A 16469-nucleotide genomic window follows, 5' to 3' on the forward strand; every position below is an offset into this window, starting at 1 on the left:
GGCAGCCTGGACCAGATGGGATGCCAATGACTCCAGCCAGCAAAGGCAGAAAAGAGGACAGTGGTTAACTCCTTCTCTGCCAGCCACCACAGAGGAGGTCCAGACAGGAAAATTAATGCAGGCTGCTTTCCAGTACTGTAAAAGGGAGTTTATAGTTTAAAGCTCCTGGGAGCAAACTGCTGCAGCCAGTGGGGACAAACAAAGCAAGGACCGATAATCGCATCCTTCTGAAAAATTGTTCAGTGCTGTAGGTGGAAACTTCGGCTGCTTGCAAATTCCCCATGGTACGTGAAGGAAGGAGGGCTCCCAGGACCCCAAGAGGAAAGTGAAATGCTGTAAATGAAACCAGCACCAACAAGATGGAAGGCCTCTTGGTCAGATCAAAGGTGTTTTTAAAAAGCTTACAGAGTAGCGCTGGATCAGAGAGCCTCCCTCCAGAGGAGTGAAATTCAGCAGGCCCGTGCTTAATTTAAGAGCAAGTCTGGCTGCTCAGCACAACCTGCCCCTCTCTAACTTGTTACTCAGAGGAGTAAACGGGCACTTGAGAACCTCCACCACAGGAAACACTTGGATGCTCCTTGTCCACCAGAGTGGATTAGTTCTATTTATATGAGTTTAATCCTTTGGCATATAAAACAAGCGACGCTGTAGCTAAAAACAAAATACAGGATTACCCTATTAAAATGGCGCCCTGATTATGGACAATGCCACTTCTTTCCTTCCTGTGACTTTTTTAACTGAGATAACCAGCAGCTTTTAGCTAAGCTGAAAACCTCACCTTATTATTCCATACCTGCCCAAACTGTTATGCTGCTTTGATGGCTTGAAGGGAATTTTGTAGGTGTTTTCTAAGGCATTATTTAACAGGACTTAACCTAAAATCCTGAAAGCCTATGGGTACGGGTAAAAGGAAAAGGAAATGAAAATAGCAGCTCAGGACCTTCAATATGATTTCCTCTTTAATTCATAAAGAAGCTGTTAGTGCAATACTGACTCCTGGCTGGGGACTTGAAGATTTTTCTGTTGCACTGAATTTACTCTTGTGGAGGAGCAAATTCTATCATAAAAATAAGGAATTTTCCCATTAAGTTGGATATAGTAACTTCAGAAGCAATCTCTCACATCCCGTGAGATCAGAGCTTTGGACAGGAAATCTCCCCTACATCACATCTATTATTTCTCAACAGACTCCTCTGATTACAATCATTCTCAAAAATATGGAATATGAAAATAGTGAGGGGTAATCACGTGTCCATAATCTTTAGATTGTTGCTCACTAAAAGACCCTCCAAGGCTATCTTTAGTTTCAACAGCATCAGAAACAGATCATTTTCAAGTGTAAAGGTGCCAGCATCTTATCCTGGAGAGGGACTGCTAAGCAAAAACCACATGTGTAATTTTAGTAGATACAGCAATTATTAATATATAATTCCCTGGAGAATTTCTCAAGATAGACATGCCACTGGCTTTTTATCCTGCAAAACCAGTATGTACTGCCAGGACTACCCACCAGCTTCCAAAACGACCTATTCCTATACTCTCACCTGGGTACATGCTGCAGGAAAATTCCAAGTCTGCTTTTGACTTGTGAGCAATTCCCTGTCTCTCCTGCTTACTAATGCCCCTGAATAGGAACAGACTAGGGGTTTTCTTATCAGACAGTGCTTTGAGTGCTTCTGCATTGCCAGGATTTGACAAAACCTGGAAGAAATAGAAGCAGCTGCCCCACTACGGTACCCTCAAGAGGTTTTAAGTGCCAGACTTTTGCTTAGGTTAGTCTTTCACAGCTTCAAAGAAAAGTGTGATTCTTTCTGGACCCCAGCTGTGTGTCTAAGAAGATATTTTTTGAGCAATAATACTAACCAGAGGTATGTTAACTTCTCAAGGACATACTAGGTCCAGTAGCTGTCAAGCCATGATTCCAACAATCCCTCCTCTTGGGAGGGGATTTTTACAGAAATTTGCACCCCCCTTTGCTCAGACATAAGGACAAGTCAGAAGTTAGATTCTTTTGCCAAGACAAATAGATTGTAACTTGCAGCCATGGAAAATGCAAAATGTATTTGAATGCTATAATTCCCCCTGCAGATCTGATATGGAAGACATTAGAAAATGTCAGACATCCATAGCTACTTCCACTCAGGGCTATGAACATAGTTTATAAATGCTGATTAGTTAAGAAGGTATTCTGCAGGCAAACAGGGAGATGGGAGCCAAAGACTAACAATTCCAACTCAGTTGTTCATACGATACGTGTGTGTGTGTGTAAACAGAAAAGGAGAATATTACTTGTCTCATAACTGAAAGATTAGATTTCTATTTCCCCATGCATTTTTAATGTGCTTACGGAGATTCATGAAACAGAACCCCCTGGGCAGGGCTGGGGGCACAAGGAAGTTGTCTGTGTTTGGGTGATGCCCTGGGTTACAGCCAGGGCCTGATCCAGCCGGGCGGCAGATGGGAAGACCGTGCAGTCCTGTTACCACTCTCCCATGCATCGCACTAATGGGGGGAACTACAGCTCTCTTGGCCCTTCACACAGATACAATTTCCTGATGAAGGTGACCTGACCACCTCAAAGGCAGGTTGCCAGGGCAGGGGAATTGCTTATCAGAAATACATGCGGTTAATTTTTTTGCAAGTACAAAGCAATGCTGCATGGTTATCAGAGGCATGCTGCGTGGAGCGGGCTTGGGCATGCTGCGCAGCTCTCCAAGCATCCTTTGGAAGGGGATGCTGTGAAAGAGCAACCAAATGCTGCAGGCAGGGAGTGCTGTGGGACAGCGTGCCCTCAATGGTTCTGTCAGGACTGTGGGACACTCCTCTGGCTTGCAGGATCTCGCACCCGAATATGGAAATTGGGACTGCAGTTCCTGGAAATATGTATCTGAAGCATCTTTGAGAGCTTCAAGCAAGATCCCTGAAGGCCTGACTCTGTGCTCCAATTTCAACAGAGCTGCTTTGTTTTTAGCATTACAGATCTTTTAGCAGAGCTACTACATAACAGAGTAGAAATCAAGTCTCTGTTATCAAAGGTGGTCATCTCTTATATTTGTGAAAGGTGTTGATGGCCAGCAGGGTTGGGACAGAAGTAGGATCTCTTGAACAGCCCTCCTGAAGTCACTGACTCAGCTCTGAGGTGCAGCAGACCCTGCCCATAACAGACTACATTTTTCTAGCGAGAAGTCTGTTCTATCAATTTTATGCCAAATCAAGGGTTTGATTTATCCCTGTTGTAACTCAACTGAGTTCCGTCAAGCCGTACGAGTCATGAATGTAGCTCTTAATTTTCTCCACAGAGAATACTGTTTTTCCCTTTGATACTGCTTCAGTGAACCTCTAAATCTAATCTACAAACATGCATCCTGCTCCAGCAAAGCATGTAAGCACACACATGTGGGAAGCATGCGAGAAATCGTTGTGAGAGGAACTGGACTACTTCCATACTTACACCATCTTGTCAGCCTCTTTCACCTGACATCCTTGCTCATATTATTCAGTGGGAGACGCAGTACTCCTTCAAGCATTTGGCTTAACACAGCTGAAATGATGGCCCATGGGAAGACTCCCACTGACTTCTCTGGAAGCTGAATTGTGCCCTGGGTAATGGCTTGTCTTGATTGCAGTGAGGAGGTTCGGGGAGAATTAAACAGTGAGTCCATCCCTTCTATAACAAACATGTCTACTGTGTCTGTATTGACTAGGGATTTTACCAGACAGGAGTGATGTCTCCTCCTGAGCCCTGCCTGAAGATCTTCCTACTTAACAACACTAGTTACTTCCTTACAATTCTCCCTGCTTACTTCCACCCATGAGTCCCTCCAAATCTCAGCAAAACCACACTGTAGTCCCTACACTTATATTATGGCCAATACCTTTTCTCTCGTGGCCTATTTTCAGTGCACATTTTTAAATGCACCTCAGCTGAACTACATTTCCCTCTTCCAGGCCTGCTCTGGGAACTTACAGGACTTTGCAGCACCTTTTTCTCATGCTTCTCTTTCATTGGGGGAATGGTTTGCTTCTGGCTAGGTGCTCGTATTTTCATTAGTTCCCATGTGTGTTACCCAGACATTACCTGTTCTAGATTTCACACCAGAATGACAATTTGTCTGAAAGATCCTATTTGCTATCTACCCTACTTTTGCTAGTTGTTTAGCATATACCTTGCTTTGTCCTTTCCTAGATCAACAGTGCCAACACTCTGATCATAGACTGCCTGTATCAAGGCTCCCACACACTAATCCCTTTTTAAAAGCTCAGCAAAATTTTTTTGCAAATAAATTTTTAGCAAACCTTTGATGAACATCATAATTATTTCTGCCATCTTCTGCAGTGAGAGTAAACACACTGTAAATATTTCTTTCCATTACATCAGTTGATAAGCAAATTTACCTTTTCATAGGGATCTGCTATGCAGAATCTGTTGAAGTCTCTTTCTACTTCTCCCTCACCTGCCCCTCTTCTTAGAAAACTTCTAGTCTTGGGAAGGCTTAAGTAATATATCTCCAAATCCAGGGGGACAATGGTAAAAGGTTACTGCGAGTCACTCGCTTCAAACACAGAACAAGAGACTTTATTTTAAAATAAATAAATAAAAGGCCTAGCCTCCCTGCTATACTCCGTCTTTGCTCCCTGCAAAGTGCCTGCCTAGAGGCTCACGCGGGTTTCTGGGACTTGCATTTCTGAGCAGACTTGAAGAAGCTGAGTACACCACCCCCCCCAGGGACAACCCCAGGGCCCCTTTCCTGCCATCTCAGGCCAAGAGGCCAAGAAGTACAAGCAGCACACGAATCCTGGCCATACCCAGCCTTTGCTCAGCAGGAGCAGGCCTTTTCAGGACCATGGCTTTGCTACAACTGCTTTGTAGCCCTAACTGCAGAAGCAATTGTTTGCACTTGCTGTGAGCCGTTTCCCATGCACCCTTTTCCTGCCTTCTCCCTCAGCCACAATACTCTCACACCAGAAATACTCCCCCAACCCATACGCTTTTGGAGTTTCTTTCTTACACAGCCTCTGCAAGCCAAGAAATCTGCTCAGCTCTATTCAGTAGATTCCTGACAGTCTTCAAAGGATTGCTAATTCCAGTCTGCTTAAAAAATGCAGAGCATTCCCTCCCTTACAGCTTTTCTGCGTTCCCTTCTGTGAGCCAGTCAGCACCTGTTGGGCCATAAAAAACACACCAGAAAGATGGTACACCTGAAATTATCTGAAACTCCTGCAGCGCTGTGGGCAAGGAGATCGCGTGCTCCATGGAAGGGCCATGAAGCTGCTAATGCAAAACTAGTTTTTTGGAGAAGATTGGTGCACCCCTGGCTGGCTTATATTAAGGGCTAACAAGGGTTAATAGTGTTTGTTCTCTCCATCTCACCCCCTCCTCCTCTCTGTGCATTTCTGTCAAAGACCTGCTCTCCGGCCAGCCACCGCTGGGATTAGACTGCTCTAACAGTCTGGCTGACACTCTGTGCAGGAATAAAGTCCTGCTGTCTGGAGGCAGCACACACAAATGTGCTTTGCAGCCCTCCAGAAGGAACTCTAGAACTGAAGGAGCAACAATCGGGACTTTGAAGATTCCAAAATTATGCAAGTTTAAAATAACGTTTGAAAACACCCAATTTAAGAAAATACCAAAACTCTCTGGCTTTTTTCCTTTCTTGAAAGACTGCAAGCATTTTAGTTACTATGTCTGTTCAGGAGCCATATGGAAAAATCAGTTCTGTCCTGTTAAACTGGTTGCACAGTTTTGGTTTTCATCCGTCTACAGAGATCTGAAAGTCTATGTTGTTTTATTTTATGCTTTTTCGGCAAAGAAAGCGAGCGGTCTGGGGATCATTTGGCCAGGAACACAATAGGTAAGCAGAGTATTTCTTGTGTAACATATTTCCAAGAGTCTGAGAGTATACTGTTTGTGTAATTGAGTGAAATCAGCCTTTAGGATGATGTTCTCTTTGGGATAAGCTGATTATAGGTTGGTTGGTTGCTTGGTTTGTTTGTTTTCCTGGACAAGAAAAGCTGAGCTGCCGTGGTATCAGTGTGGTTTGCAAGATCCTGTCATGTAAGCAGCAGAAAGAATTTTTTTTTTTTTAATCCTCTCTGAAGCACAGAGCAACTCAGATTCCACTGTCAAAGGTAAAACAAAATATTTGGGGTTATGTGTTGAATCTGTAAGCTCTAGTTAGACTACAAGAATAACAAAGCGGTAAAGAAGTGACTCAGTCATAAGGAAAGCTCTGTTATAAGAATATTAAAAGTGGAATTGATCTAATAATCTTCACTATTCTTTCAACTTGTTCAGATGGTTGTTTAATCTTGCATTCAGCTAGGTGTTAAAAATATTACAAAGAGGAAGAGAACATCCTAACTTTATTAGGATGCCAAGTAGGACATTCATATGACATTCAGTGATAATTTCAATAATAATCTCACAAATAGTAAAGATGTGTGTTATTTTGGGAATCACAGGTGAAAACAAATTTTGTACATAAAAATCTACAGATGTATTCAATACTATGTTTAAATGTGCATGTTTGAAATGGATTTATAAATGAACAGGTCCTTTTATAAAGTCACTGTAATTGTAATGGACAGCAGGTCCGCTGAACTGTAGAGATTTTGACTGCCTAAGATCTTCTGCACATTTGCAGGCACCATGAGGAAAGGGTTGATCTCAGAAATGAGTAAAAGTTAAAGGATGGAGCCTCTGTCTTTTATGTTCTCTTCTATCATTAGCAAATAATCAGATTTAAGCAGGATCTTTATTCCTTGCTGCTTGTAAGATGCAATAAGCTACTTTTTCCTCAAAAAAAGGGATCTTGCTCACAGAGCTCCCTCTGCTTTCCAAATCCCTGAGCTACAGCTGGCACCTGTATTAAAGGTCTATGCCCTTCTTTCTTCTCCCTTTTATGCCCTTTCCACTTTTGCACTTTCCTCTTTTTCTGAAACTGGATGTAGCAGACACAAAAGTTGTAAGGATAATCTACAACTTCACATAGTAGTGTACTGTCAAAATTTCTTGTCCTAACTGGACCCTCCTATCCGCGCAGCTCTGTGCAATGTACACAGCACAGTCTAAATCAAGTCAGCATTTTCAGGGATGATTTTTGGGACTGTTTGTGTACATTTGTTTCATAGATTCAAAGCTGATAATAAAGTCTCCTGGCAAAAGGAGGGGGGCATGCATTATTTTTGAAATCTCTTATCAAAGTGAATACAATAGAGCCATTACAAGTTCCAGTGACCGGCAAATGCAGAGATGGGCTGGAAGCAATGCAGGTGTAAAAGGGACAGGCAACACAAAAATCTCAGAATTATTTATCTAGCTGCCCTACAGTAATAAAGCTTTCCTCCAAATGAGATACACAAAGAGCTAAAAGTCTTCTAAGTATCAATTCAGGGATTTTTATCCAGGATCCTCTACTTTTCATCAAAGAGTATCTTACACTAGTCTGAATAACTTACTCTGATCCTCTTCTCTACACATACCTAAAGTCACAATGGGTGAAATAAAAATTAAATGATCTCTGGCAGAATGGCAGAAGCAGTGTTTGGGATATAGTGACCTCCTGTGAGTTTGAAAGTGACATTCCATTACAAGTAACCCAGCCTTGAAATTTAGCAAATGAACCCTATAAACTAGGAAAAATATTTTAAATTTAATTCTCTACTCATTTTGTCAGCAGTGAAAGTTGGGGTTTTTTTATAACTGCCTTGTGATTCTGCACCTGGGCTACATTGACTGTATTTTTCTATAATAAAAGACATCATGGCAGCTTCTGCCATTAAATCTTGTGGAGAGATCTTCTGAGAAATATTTTTCTGTGAACTTCAAGCAATTTAGCAAAGTGGAGACTGGCACTGTTTGAGCCTGACTTGCCATGATTACGATAAATACCAGGAAAGGCACAGAGAAGGTCACTGACTATTTTCTCCCCTACTTCTGTCATCTCATTTTGCAGTACTGAAGATGTCCTGGTTCTGGTTTTACCTGCCTCTTCATCTTCTCATGGCAGCTTGCTTGTGTCATTCCATAAAAACACCCACCACCAGTTCCCAACAGAGCTTCAAGACCGATCTCTTCAATTTCTACCACTCCCTGATACTTGCTGATGGTAAGGAAACTACAGTTCACCTGCTGAAGGATATACCTAAAAGGTAAGAGCAAATCAGTCACTCCTATTCTCAGATACTTCCCTATGACACTGGTAGCTGCATGCTACCAGTACAAGCCAAGAATTGCTATGCACCTGCAGAGGTTTATCAGGGTCCACTGAATTTCCAAAGAAATACCCCGTTGCCGTCAAGCTCAAGTGTCATTACACTGCCCAGAGTCTGGAATGACCCTCTGAGATGAAGTTTAGACTCATGTATGCATTTCAGACAGCTTTCTGGGGTGTTCAAAGGAGTAGCAAAGCCAATACAGAACGGGTGGGCTCCAACAGCAAACAGTTATGTCACAAACAGCCTGGCTTCAGAGACACATCAGCTGTCCCACATTCACTGTAAGATACAAGAATTTTACCTAGCAAATTAACTATCCCCAAAATCAATAGAATATCTGCACAGACTTCTTATCTTATCAGAAAAACTTCTGCCAGTGTTCTGCATGCTGGAAGTGTTTTTGTTGAATGGCACTAAAGCTTGCTAAGATCAAAAGTGCTTTGCATGTGGAAATTCCACAGATTCTTCATTTGCCCAAAATATCTGCAAAGTTTTCTGCCGTATCTAGATATGTATGCGATCTAGATATTACAGCTGGCACTGCATCTTGGGTAGCAAAGATTGATCTGCTTGCTTGGGAAGAGACACACTTCAAGTGGTTTTATCAGACTCCACTTTGGACAGTGACCAACACATACCGATTTTGACATACACCCAAGCAGAGTGGTCATGGAGCAGAGAATGAGCCAGATGGTTCAGTCTTGATATGCATTGTACAGAAACTGGAACACAGCACATGTTGTATAATGTGACAGTGCTCACAAGAGCAAAACTAGGAGCTCTCCTTGTTAAAGGCAAATGGGTATTGAAATCTCAAGAGAGAAGAAAGTTTTGCTGTACTCTTGTGACATAACATTAAGATTGCAGTTAGGAAGCAAAATACCCTTCAGTTTAGCATGATCAGGTGAGGACCTTATGAACCCCAGAGTCATCCAAACAGGAAACCAAGAGATGACAAGTTTTGGCTTAAAGTAAAAGACTCAAGAATGTGGAATTGTTTCCAGTGAAGCTTGACTCCCGCCCAGTAGCCATATCCTGAAAGTAAGCCAGACCTCTAGGCTGACGTGATCTATCCATAATGACTAGGCTTGTCTCACTAATGAACAAAAAAAATCCTTGAATTGTCTTCATTTAACTGCAGAGTGAGTGGCCCAAGTCCACACATTTCTGTGGCTGTATACAGTCTGTATACACCAAAACAACAGAAATAAACAGAAGTCCAAAGGAGCGATACAGGAGGCTGGGCTTTTTTTAAGCAGGAATCAAAACCTGACCAAGTAGACTGATGGCACTTTGTACTGCTTACACTCTGCAGCCTCTGTCATGAAGGCAAGTAAGCTAGAACTGGCCTGGATGAAACTGCCGTTGACATCCGATAATGTTCATGACTGGCTAAAACCATTCCATTACATCCACTTCATCTGACGCCCAGGAAGACCTAGATACGCAAGCACATATGAGGGAGGATAGGCTCCAAGAGCTTTCACTGAACTCCTGTCAGGAAGTCCTGGGAAAAGGCACACCAAATTCCCCAGAGTTAGCCAATGGGTGGGTATCTAGAAGGCAGTCAGTTTAATCACATCCATCATCCAAAATAACTCGGTAAGTGCCGAGATATGATATTCACCTGAAGTGTGTTAAAATTCAGTGGGAGAGAGATTGCCTATGGTAAGCAGATAAAACTTCCAGCAAATATCTGTAGATTTAGAAAAGGAAAAAAAAACAAACCACAGCACATATTCTTCCCACAGCTGAAGATTTCAGACATTCACCATCCCCTTGTGTTGATGCGCCTCAAAGGGCAACAGTCATTTCTACCTACAGTGGAGTGACCCACATCAGAATGGCTGATTACAAGGGGGATCAGGCAGACTTGAATTTCCTGCCACTTTCTCTCTGTTTTTAATCCGCATTTACAGGTACTACTTTGTTATGGAGGAAGGCACAGCCCTTGCACCTTTCACCGTAACAGTGACCCCCTGTGATGTTCCCATCGAATGGAGCATACTTGTGCACAAAGCTTCAGCAAGTTTCCTTGGAAAAGCAGCACGAGGTAAGACCTTCTGTCTGCCTAAGCAGAGACAAAGAAAGCATAAGTTACTTATAAGGAGTTAGAGGAAATTCCTCACAAGCTTAAACATCACATGGTTCCCTCTCTTGTAAACTGCCATGGGCCGAAGAGGACGTCCCTGTCTCCATGGGTGAAACATGGGAGCCCATGGGATTTTGCCATCAACTCAAGTAAATTAAGGATTACATGCAAAAAAGTCTAAACCTAAGGTTAATATTTGGGAACAACCCTGGGTCTTCAGGGCTCCACAAACACAGATCAGCTTCATAAGCTGTTTGTACTGGCCCAAACTTCCCTTTGCTGCCTCAGCTCTTTCTCTGTGGCTTAGGCCACTTGAACCGGTCATTTTGCTCCCCACAGTGATGTGAAAAAGATTTAGCTGTTTATTTTTCTAGGAATACCATCTACAGTGGCAGTGGGTATTATGCTGCCTTTAGCCTAAAAGGAAATTCCATTCTTTTTCATAATTTTTTGAATTAATTTTTCAAACTAAAATCTGAAAGCTGCCATTAAGTTCTTACCTGTTAGGCAGGTACACCGGACTGAGGAGTTCAAATAATGTTCCTTTGAAGTGATAAATTTTCCCTCTTCATAGAAAACAATGACACAAAACTAAACCAAAAAAAACTCCTTTCATAGAAAGTATGAGTCTCTTTGAAGTAAAGTACCCAAAGAGACAGCCATTGGAAGGAGAAAATTGTAGGGACATCAGGCACAATACAAGTCAAGCTTTTGCACGCTGTGGTTTTATAATTATAGCCTTTTTGAAAACACAGTTCTACAACTGCACTGCTAAAATAAAAGCTACTCAAATTTTATTTTAATAAATTACCAGTAGCAAAAAGTATTTAGTTACAATTATTTTCAGGAAGAAAATACAATGTTCCCTGACATACGAATAAAACCTATGCGATGTGCTTTACTTCACATCTGTTAAAACAAAAGCTACAAGTCTGCTTTTTGCCTGCAGGTGATCACGATACACAAGAGATCTCAAAATCTCAGAAGGCTCCAAGCATGGTGTCCACCATTTTTAACTATAAGGGAAATTCTGTGGAGACTTACATGGGCATGTCTTCTCATTCTGCCCTTTACATGCTGGAGTTCTTATCCACTGAGCGAGACACACACATTACTGTATACTTAACAACTGACACAACATCTGGGCACCTCTATCCAGAACTTCCAATGGATCCACGCATAGATGTTATTGGCATTGGGCATACAACAGTGACTCTGACCTGGAAACACAGTCCCTCTGTCTTGCAACATAGAGAAAACATCCAGTACTGTCTTCTAGTTAATGAAAAGCACAACTATAAGAGCTTATGTGCTGCTGAGACAGCAGTCAGATCCTCTGGAATGAAACTGCCGCCTACATTAGCTTTGTCTCTCTCTCCGTACCTTCTTGAACCGCAGCAGGTGATGATATTGTCCAACAGTGAATTGAGCATCATCAACAAAGTGAGTAGTGGGGAAGTCAGGCAGATATGCATGGGTACTAAGAACACTTACACAGTGCCCAATCTCAGTCCCGGCACTCAGTATTACTTTGACGTTTTTGTTGTCAATCTCCTCACAAATGCCAGTGCTGCTTACACCGGAACATTTGCAAGAACCTTGGAAGAACCTGAGCCTAAGGTGATGGAGCTGAAAGATGGGAAAGTGATTCAGGTTGTCCTGGATGGGAAAAAACAGAAATTCTACAGTCTGCAGTACCAGGCAAGGCACAAGAAAATACAATTCACCTTTCAGTTGTGTCATGGCCAAGTACGGGTTCACATAATAAAGAATGGTAAAACAGTGGCATCGGAAAACATCTCAGGGCTGAGGTATTTCTCACTGAAAGGAAAGCTGCTGGACACATATTTGGTGCAGCTGAGATCCACAGAGGAATCTAACTCTTCTGTGAAAGTACAGGTGTCCTCTCATTTCCACAAGCCCTTATTCCCACTTCTTCCAGAGAGCTTAAAAATCAAGTCCTTCAGTAAACTGAGGACCTGCAACTCTGTCACCATTGCCTGGCTTGGAACACAAGAGGAAAGCAAGTACTGTGTGTACAAGAAAAGGATTGAAGATGATCAGGTCTGGGTGGAACTGCAGAGTGCAGACAGGTGCTCTGGACCTGAATCTCGGCACAAGTCAGAGAAAGTGCTGTGCAAGTATTTCTATGATATAAATCTCCAGCGAGCTGTCACCACAGAGACCATCAAAGGGCTGGATGCAGGGACGCTTTACTTGTTTGATGTTTATCTTTTTGGGCCGTCTGGCATCCCTGTCAGATATCACAGCAAAGTTGTGAAGACCAGAAAAAAATGTTGAAGGTTTTTAAAGACATGTTTTGAAGTGAGTGAATGAAGACTATTATCAAAATCTATGCCAATCCATGCCATAGCCTGTGCAGTTTAAAAAATACTGACACACAGAAAATTTAAAGCCATGAGATTCTACAGAGGAAACATCTTAGTTGCCTAGATTGTTACGCTTACTTTTGCATCTTCTCTCCTGTAAAAGGGTTGGGTTCCCCCCGCCTCAGCTGTCTTATTCAAACATCAAAAACAGACCTGTGAAACAAATCCATGCACATGGAAATAAAACACCCACAATGGCACCCATGAGAAATAGACTGGTTACCTAAAATGCTTCTGAAATCCAATACAGAAGTGATGGGAAATGCCTCTCAAGAAGCACACACCATTATTTTAAAGTCCCAGAGAGTTATCCACTTTGTGTAACTCCATCAGGTAACAAAGAACTGAGAGACCCCACAAGTCAAGCTGCTCTTGAGAAACTGAACTTCCCCGCTGCTTAAACAGGGATGGAGACAAAAAGAAATTGAAAAAAGCAGCAGAACTGGTGTAAAGCTCCACACCTTGAGTAAAGCAGGCTGAAATATATCTTCCCCTATTACCTGCATGTTTGCTTGGCTTTCATTTCTGTAATGAACCTATGCTTGGTTAGAAACAGACAGAATTCAGGCCAGGAACTGGCTCTGGATCCAGCTTTTCTAGGGAGTGTACAAATACACTGCTGTGCTGCTGTCCATTGAGAAAAGCAGCATGTAAGGAATCTTGCCATGGAAAGGAGGTTTTTATCTATAGTCTCCAATATCAAGCCCATGTCTATCACCGTGTGACTCCTGAGTGTAATATACTCACTCTTTACATCTTTAATCCAGCCTATATCAATGAATGCATTGCTTTAGGAAAAATTAATTGTAGTTTTCCTATTAAGTATCATGGAGGAAAAATATTTGTAGTAAAAATCCTGACAAACACTTCTTTTTGTTGTCTTGTTTCCTTGATTACCTGCCTTAGATGACAAGAGACAATAAAAAAAAATTTGTTTTTGAAAAAAATTAGAAGTCTTTGTAATAAACCCTTACTCTCAATTTCAATTATCTTCAGAAAATATTTTGTATATAGGCTCTTAGCAGGTCTGGAATTTACATATAAAGAGATACGATAGATTCACTGACCCAGAGGTTGCCAGAGAAATCTTGCCTGCTGCAATTCTTTTTCCTCTACAATTACACTAAGCAAAGATATAAATGATTAATTCCATTATTGTATATTTCAGAAGTTTGCTTGCAATTCAGGGTCTTCAAGGTTCTAGCTTACTCTGAATAATTATTACCTCCAAGCACGCTTGGAGGCACTTGGCAAGGACTGAATCAGTCCTCTGTGCGCACACAGAGGATTATGCATTTCCTGCTCCAAAGACTTTGTAGCACTGTGCACGCTGTATGGTGCATGCTATACATTAGCAGGCTCATTAGCCCCAGAAGAAGGGTTCTGGCCTTTGCATGGGATCAGGTGCAATATCTGGGCTTTAGCTAGGCTTCACATTCCTGCAGGCGCTATTCTGGATTGAGCAGTGCCACGGCAGGAGCCATGTGCTCTGTGACATCCTCCCCAGACTCTGCGGGCCTTTTGGCTAATTACAGGGGCTGGCAGTTGTACCGCCTTCTTTCCAAGGCAACACTTCTCTTCATTTTGCTCCTGCCAAAAATAGTCTGAGCTCAAATAGCAACAGAGGTCATCTCCACTTGGAAATCTTAATGTTTTCTTCTGCCTTCCTCCTCAATTTCAGGCATTTATATTCTGGATGAACTTCACTTAGATGCCCTAAAAATGACTGTAATAACAACCATAAAAATAATAATAATAAAGGAAGAACAGAAAGATCTGTTTAACTGCAGATACAACATACTCTTAATCCACTGCTCTTAGCCTGACAGAGCATTAACCCTTGCTTTTGCCCTCTGTACACAAATGCCACAAGTAAGTCACTTGGAAGAGGAAGATATATTGGCACTTTGCCTGACACCAGTGCCTCTACTGAAGAATATCTTTCACAACAGAACTGGCTTCAGGCTTCTCAGTGAAACCTTGGTTCAGGGCTGTAGCCAAGAGGTCTGAGGAAGGGATAGAAGGAGAATCTGGGAGAGGGCAGAAAGCAAGCTGGGCAGTCAGAGGTGATACATAAGCAAAGGCTTGGTGTAGCTCTGAGTTGACTGACAGTTAATCAGACTCTGGAGAGAAGGAAGTGCAGGTCTGGAGGTCAGCAGATATTTCAGGGAGACTTTGAGAAGAGCCAAGAGATTCTCCTCCTCCCAGCTTCACCAGCTCCTCTTTGCTCCACTTCTCCGTGGCCATTGCCACACGCAGAGGACTGGCCGAGGCAGAGACCAGTGGGGAGCTCTGAAGACCACTGACTACTGCTGCTGCTGGGAGGGCTGATGCTAGTCCCTCACTCACAGGAGGAGCTGCCACCCACACGTAACAGTCCCTCCATCAGCAAAGGCCCCTGCACACAGGAGGGAAAGCTTGACTATAGAGAGGAACATGCCGCTCTGTCAAAACCCATTGCCTCTAATATAAGCAGAGCAGGCAAGCTGCCCTCCAGGTAGCAGCCCACTTTGCTTATGCGTGCAGCCAGCCACAGTCTGTAATACGGACCCCAGGAGCAGCAGAGAATATTCCTCTCCATTGATCTTTCCGCTGTGATTCTGCTTGTGCGCACCAGACTGCAAACCTGTTTTCAATTCACTCATGCCCATACCCTGCTTATGGGGCAGCCTTGGGGTGCATTGGTTTTTAAGTTGGGGGTGACTTTGCTGACTGCTGTCCTGGAAGCGAAGTTTCAGAGGTTTATCCACAACAAAACCAAAAGGTGCTGTGTTACACCGTTGGTGCTCTTCCTACCCCTACCAACTGCTCATGTGCGCAGCTCCCCGTCTTCAACACCCAGAAGCCTTTCTCTTTCAAAGCTGTTTGGCATCTTTCCATCTTCTCTCCCTCCCATTTGACTAGTACTTGCCTACTGCCATCTGACCATAAGCATTTCCCAAGCCACATTTACCTCCTTTCTTTTCTTTATGCTTTCTGCAGGCTTTCTTGCTGAATTTCTAGGGAAGCTCATTTCCTTCAGTCCAGCCTGTTCTAAGCTGTCATGAGCTATTCCCATCTGCTCCCCATCCCCACTGAATCCAAGTCACATAGGAAGTGCAGACAGATATCTTCATGGAGAACAGTTCAAGAGCAATGTTTTGCTTTTGTGGATCATCTAAAGTACCTCCTCAACATCATTATCAGGCCAAAGTATTTTTCCTAGTGTTCAGTGGTGGGTCCCAGCTCTTGTGTGTTTCCAGCTATCGTATCTCAAGTCCTGTCACAGCTGAGATCAAAGCCTGAGGCCATGCATCTCTTTCCAGCATTTTCACAGAATTGCTCCCATTGCTAAGCCACCCCTCTACATGGAAAGTGGGGGTCAGGCGTACCAAAAACAGAGAGGGCAGGTAATAAGAGAAAACAGGTTTCATATCCACATCCCCTTGCCCTGTGGGCTCAGCCTCACAAATCACCACTTGCATTCTGGAAATGAGGTGCAGGTATCTGAAACAGTGACATAATAAAGCACAGGCTTTTAAGTTTGCCATTGTATACGCCCGTAAGCCACAAACCAGTACAGCAAGGAGCTCTTCAGCATCACTTTCCAGTATTTCATACAACTGCTGTTGCTGCAAACTTTGAAACATTAACTTAAGACAGTAATTGCTCATTTCAGTTACACACTTTGAAAGATACTGCTACCTAAAACCAGCGTAGACATTTCTGACACTGGGTTCAAGGACTGATGACATTTGTGAGTTATTATTTAACAGACATTGAGAATCATC

At 42.8% G+C, this 16469-nt stretch overlaps 1 protein-coding gene across 2 annotated transcripts; it reads left to right on the forward strand.

Moving 5' to 3' along the window:
- Nucleotides 1-5406: 5406 nt before the first annotated feature.
- Nucleotides 5407-13565, forward strand: LOC115348481 (protein NDNF-like). Of its 2 annotated transcripts, none has more exons than XM_030031252.1 (4): nucleotides 5407-5852; nucleotides 7956-8151; nucleotides 10137-10270; nucleotides 11259-13565. In XM_030031252.1, the coding sequence occupies exons 2-4, from the start codon at nucleotides 7964-7966 to the stop codon at nucleotides 12608-12610; spliced, it is 1674 nt and encodes a 557-aa protein (XP_029887112.1). In that variant the 5' UTR covers nucleotides 5407-5852; nucleotides 7956-7963; the 3' UTR covers nucleotides 12611-13565. The 2 variants fall into 2 exon arrangements, with proteins under 2 accessions (XP_029887112.1, XP_029887113.1); XM_030031253.1 differs by lacking the exon at nucleotides 5407-5852 and adding an exon at nucleotides 6001-6129.
- The last annotated feature ends 2904 nt before the right edge of the window (nucleotides 13566-16469 follow it).

The sequence above is a fragment of the Aquila chrysaetos genome, chromosome 11 (genome assembly GCF_900496995.4).
Source record: "Aquila chrysaetos chrysaetos chromosome 11, bAquChr1.4, whole genome shotgun sequence".
Lineage (NCBI taxonomy): Eukaryota > Metazoa > Chordata > Aves > Accipitriformes > Accipitridae > Aquila > Aquila chrysaetos.

Excerpts from the sequence above, each read along its gene's own strand:
- LOC115348481 (XM_030031252.1), top strand. The coding sequence starts at position 7,964 with ATGTCCTGGTTCTGGTTTTACCTGCCTCTTCATCTTCTCATGGCAGCT. Across the intron at positions 8,152-10,136 it reads CTGAAGGATATACCTAAAAG|GTACTACTTTGTTATGGAGG; the intron begins GTAAGAGCAAAT and ends CCGCATTTACAG. Across the intron at positions 10,271-11,258 it reads CCTTGGAAAAGCAGCACGAG|GTGATCACGATACACAAGAG; the intron begins GTAAGACCTTCT and ends TTTTGCCTGCAG.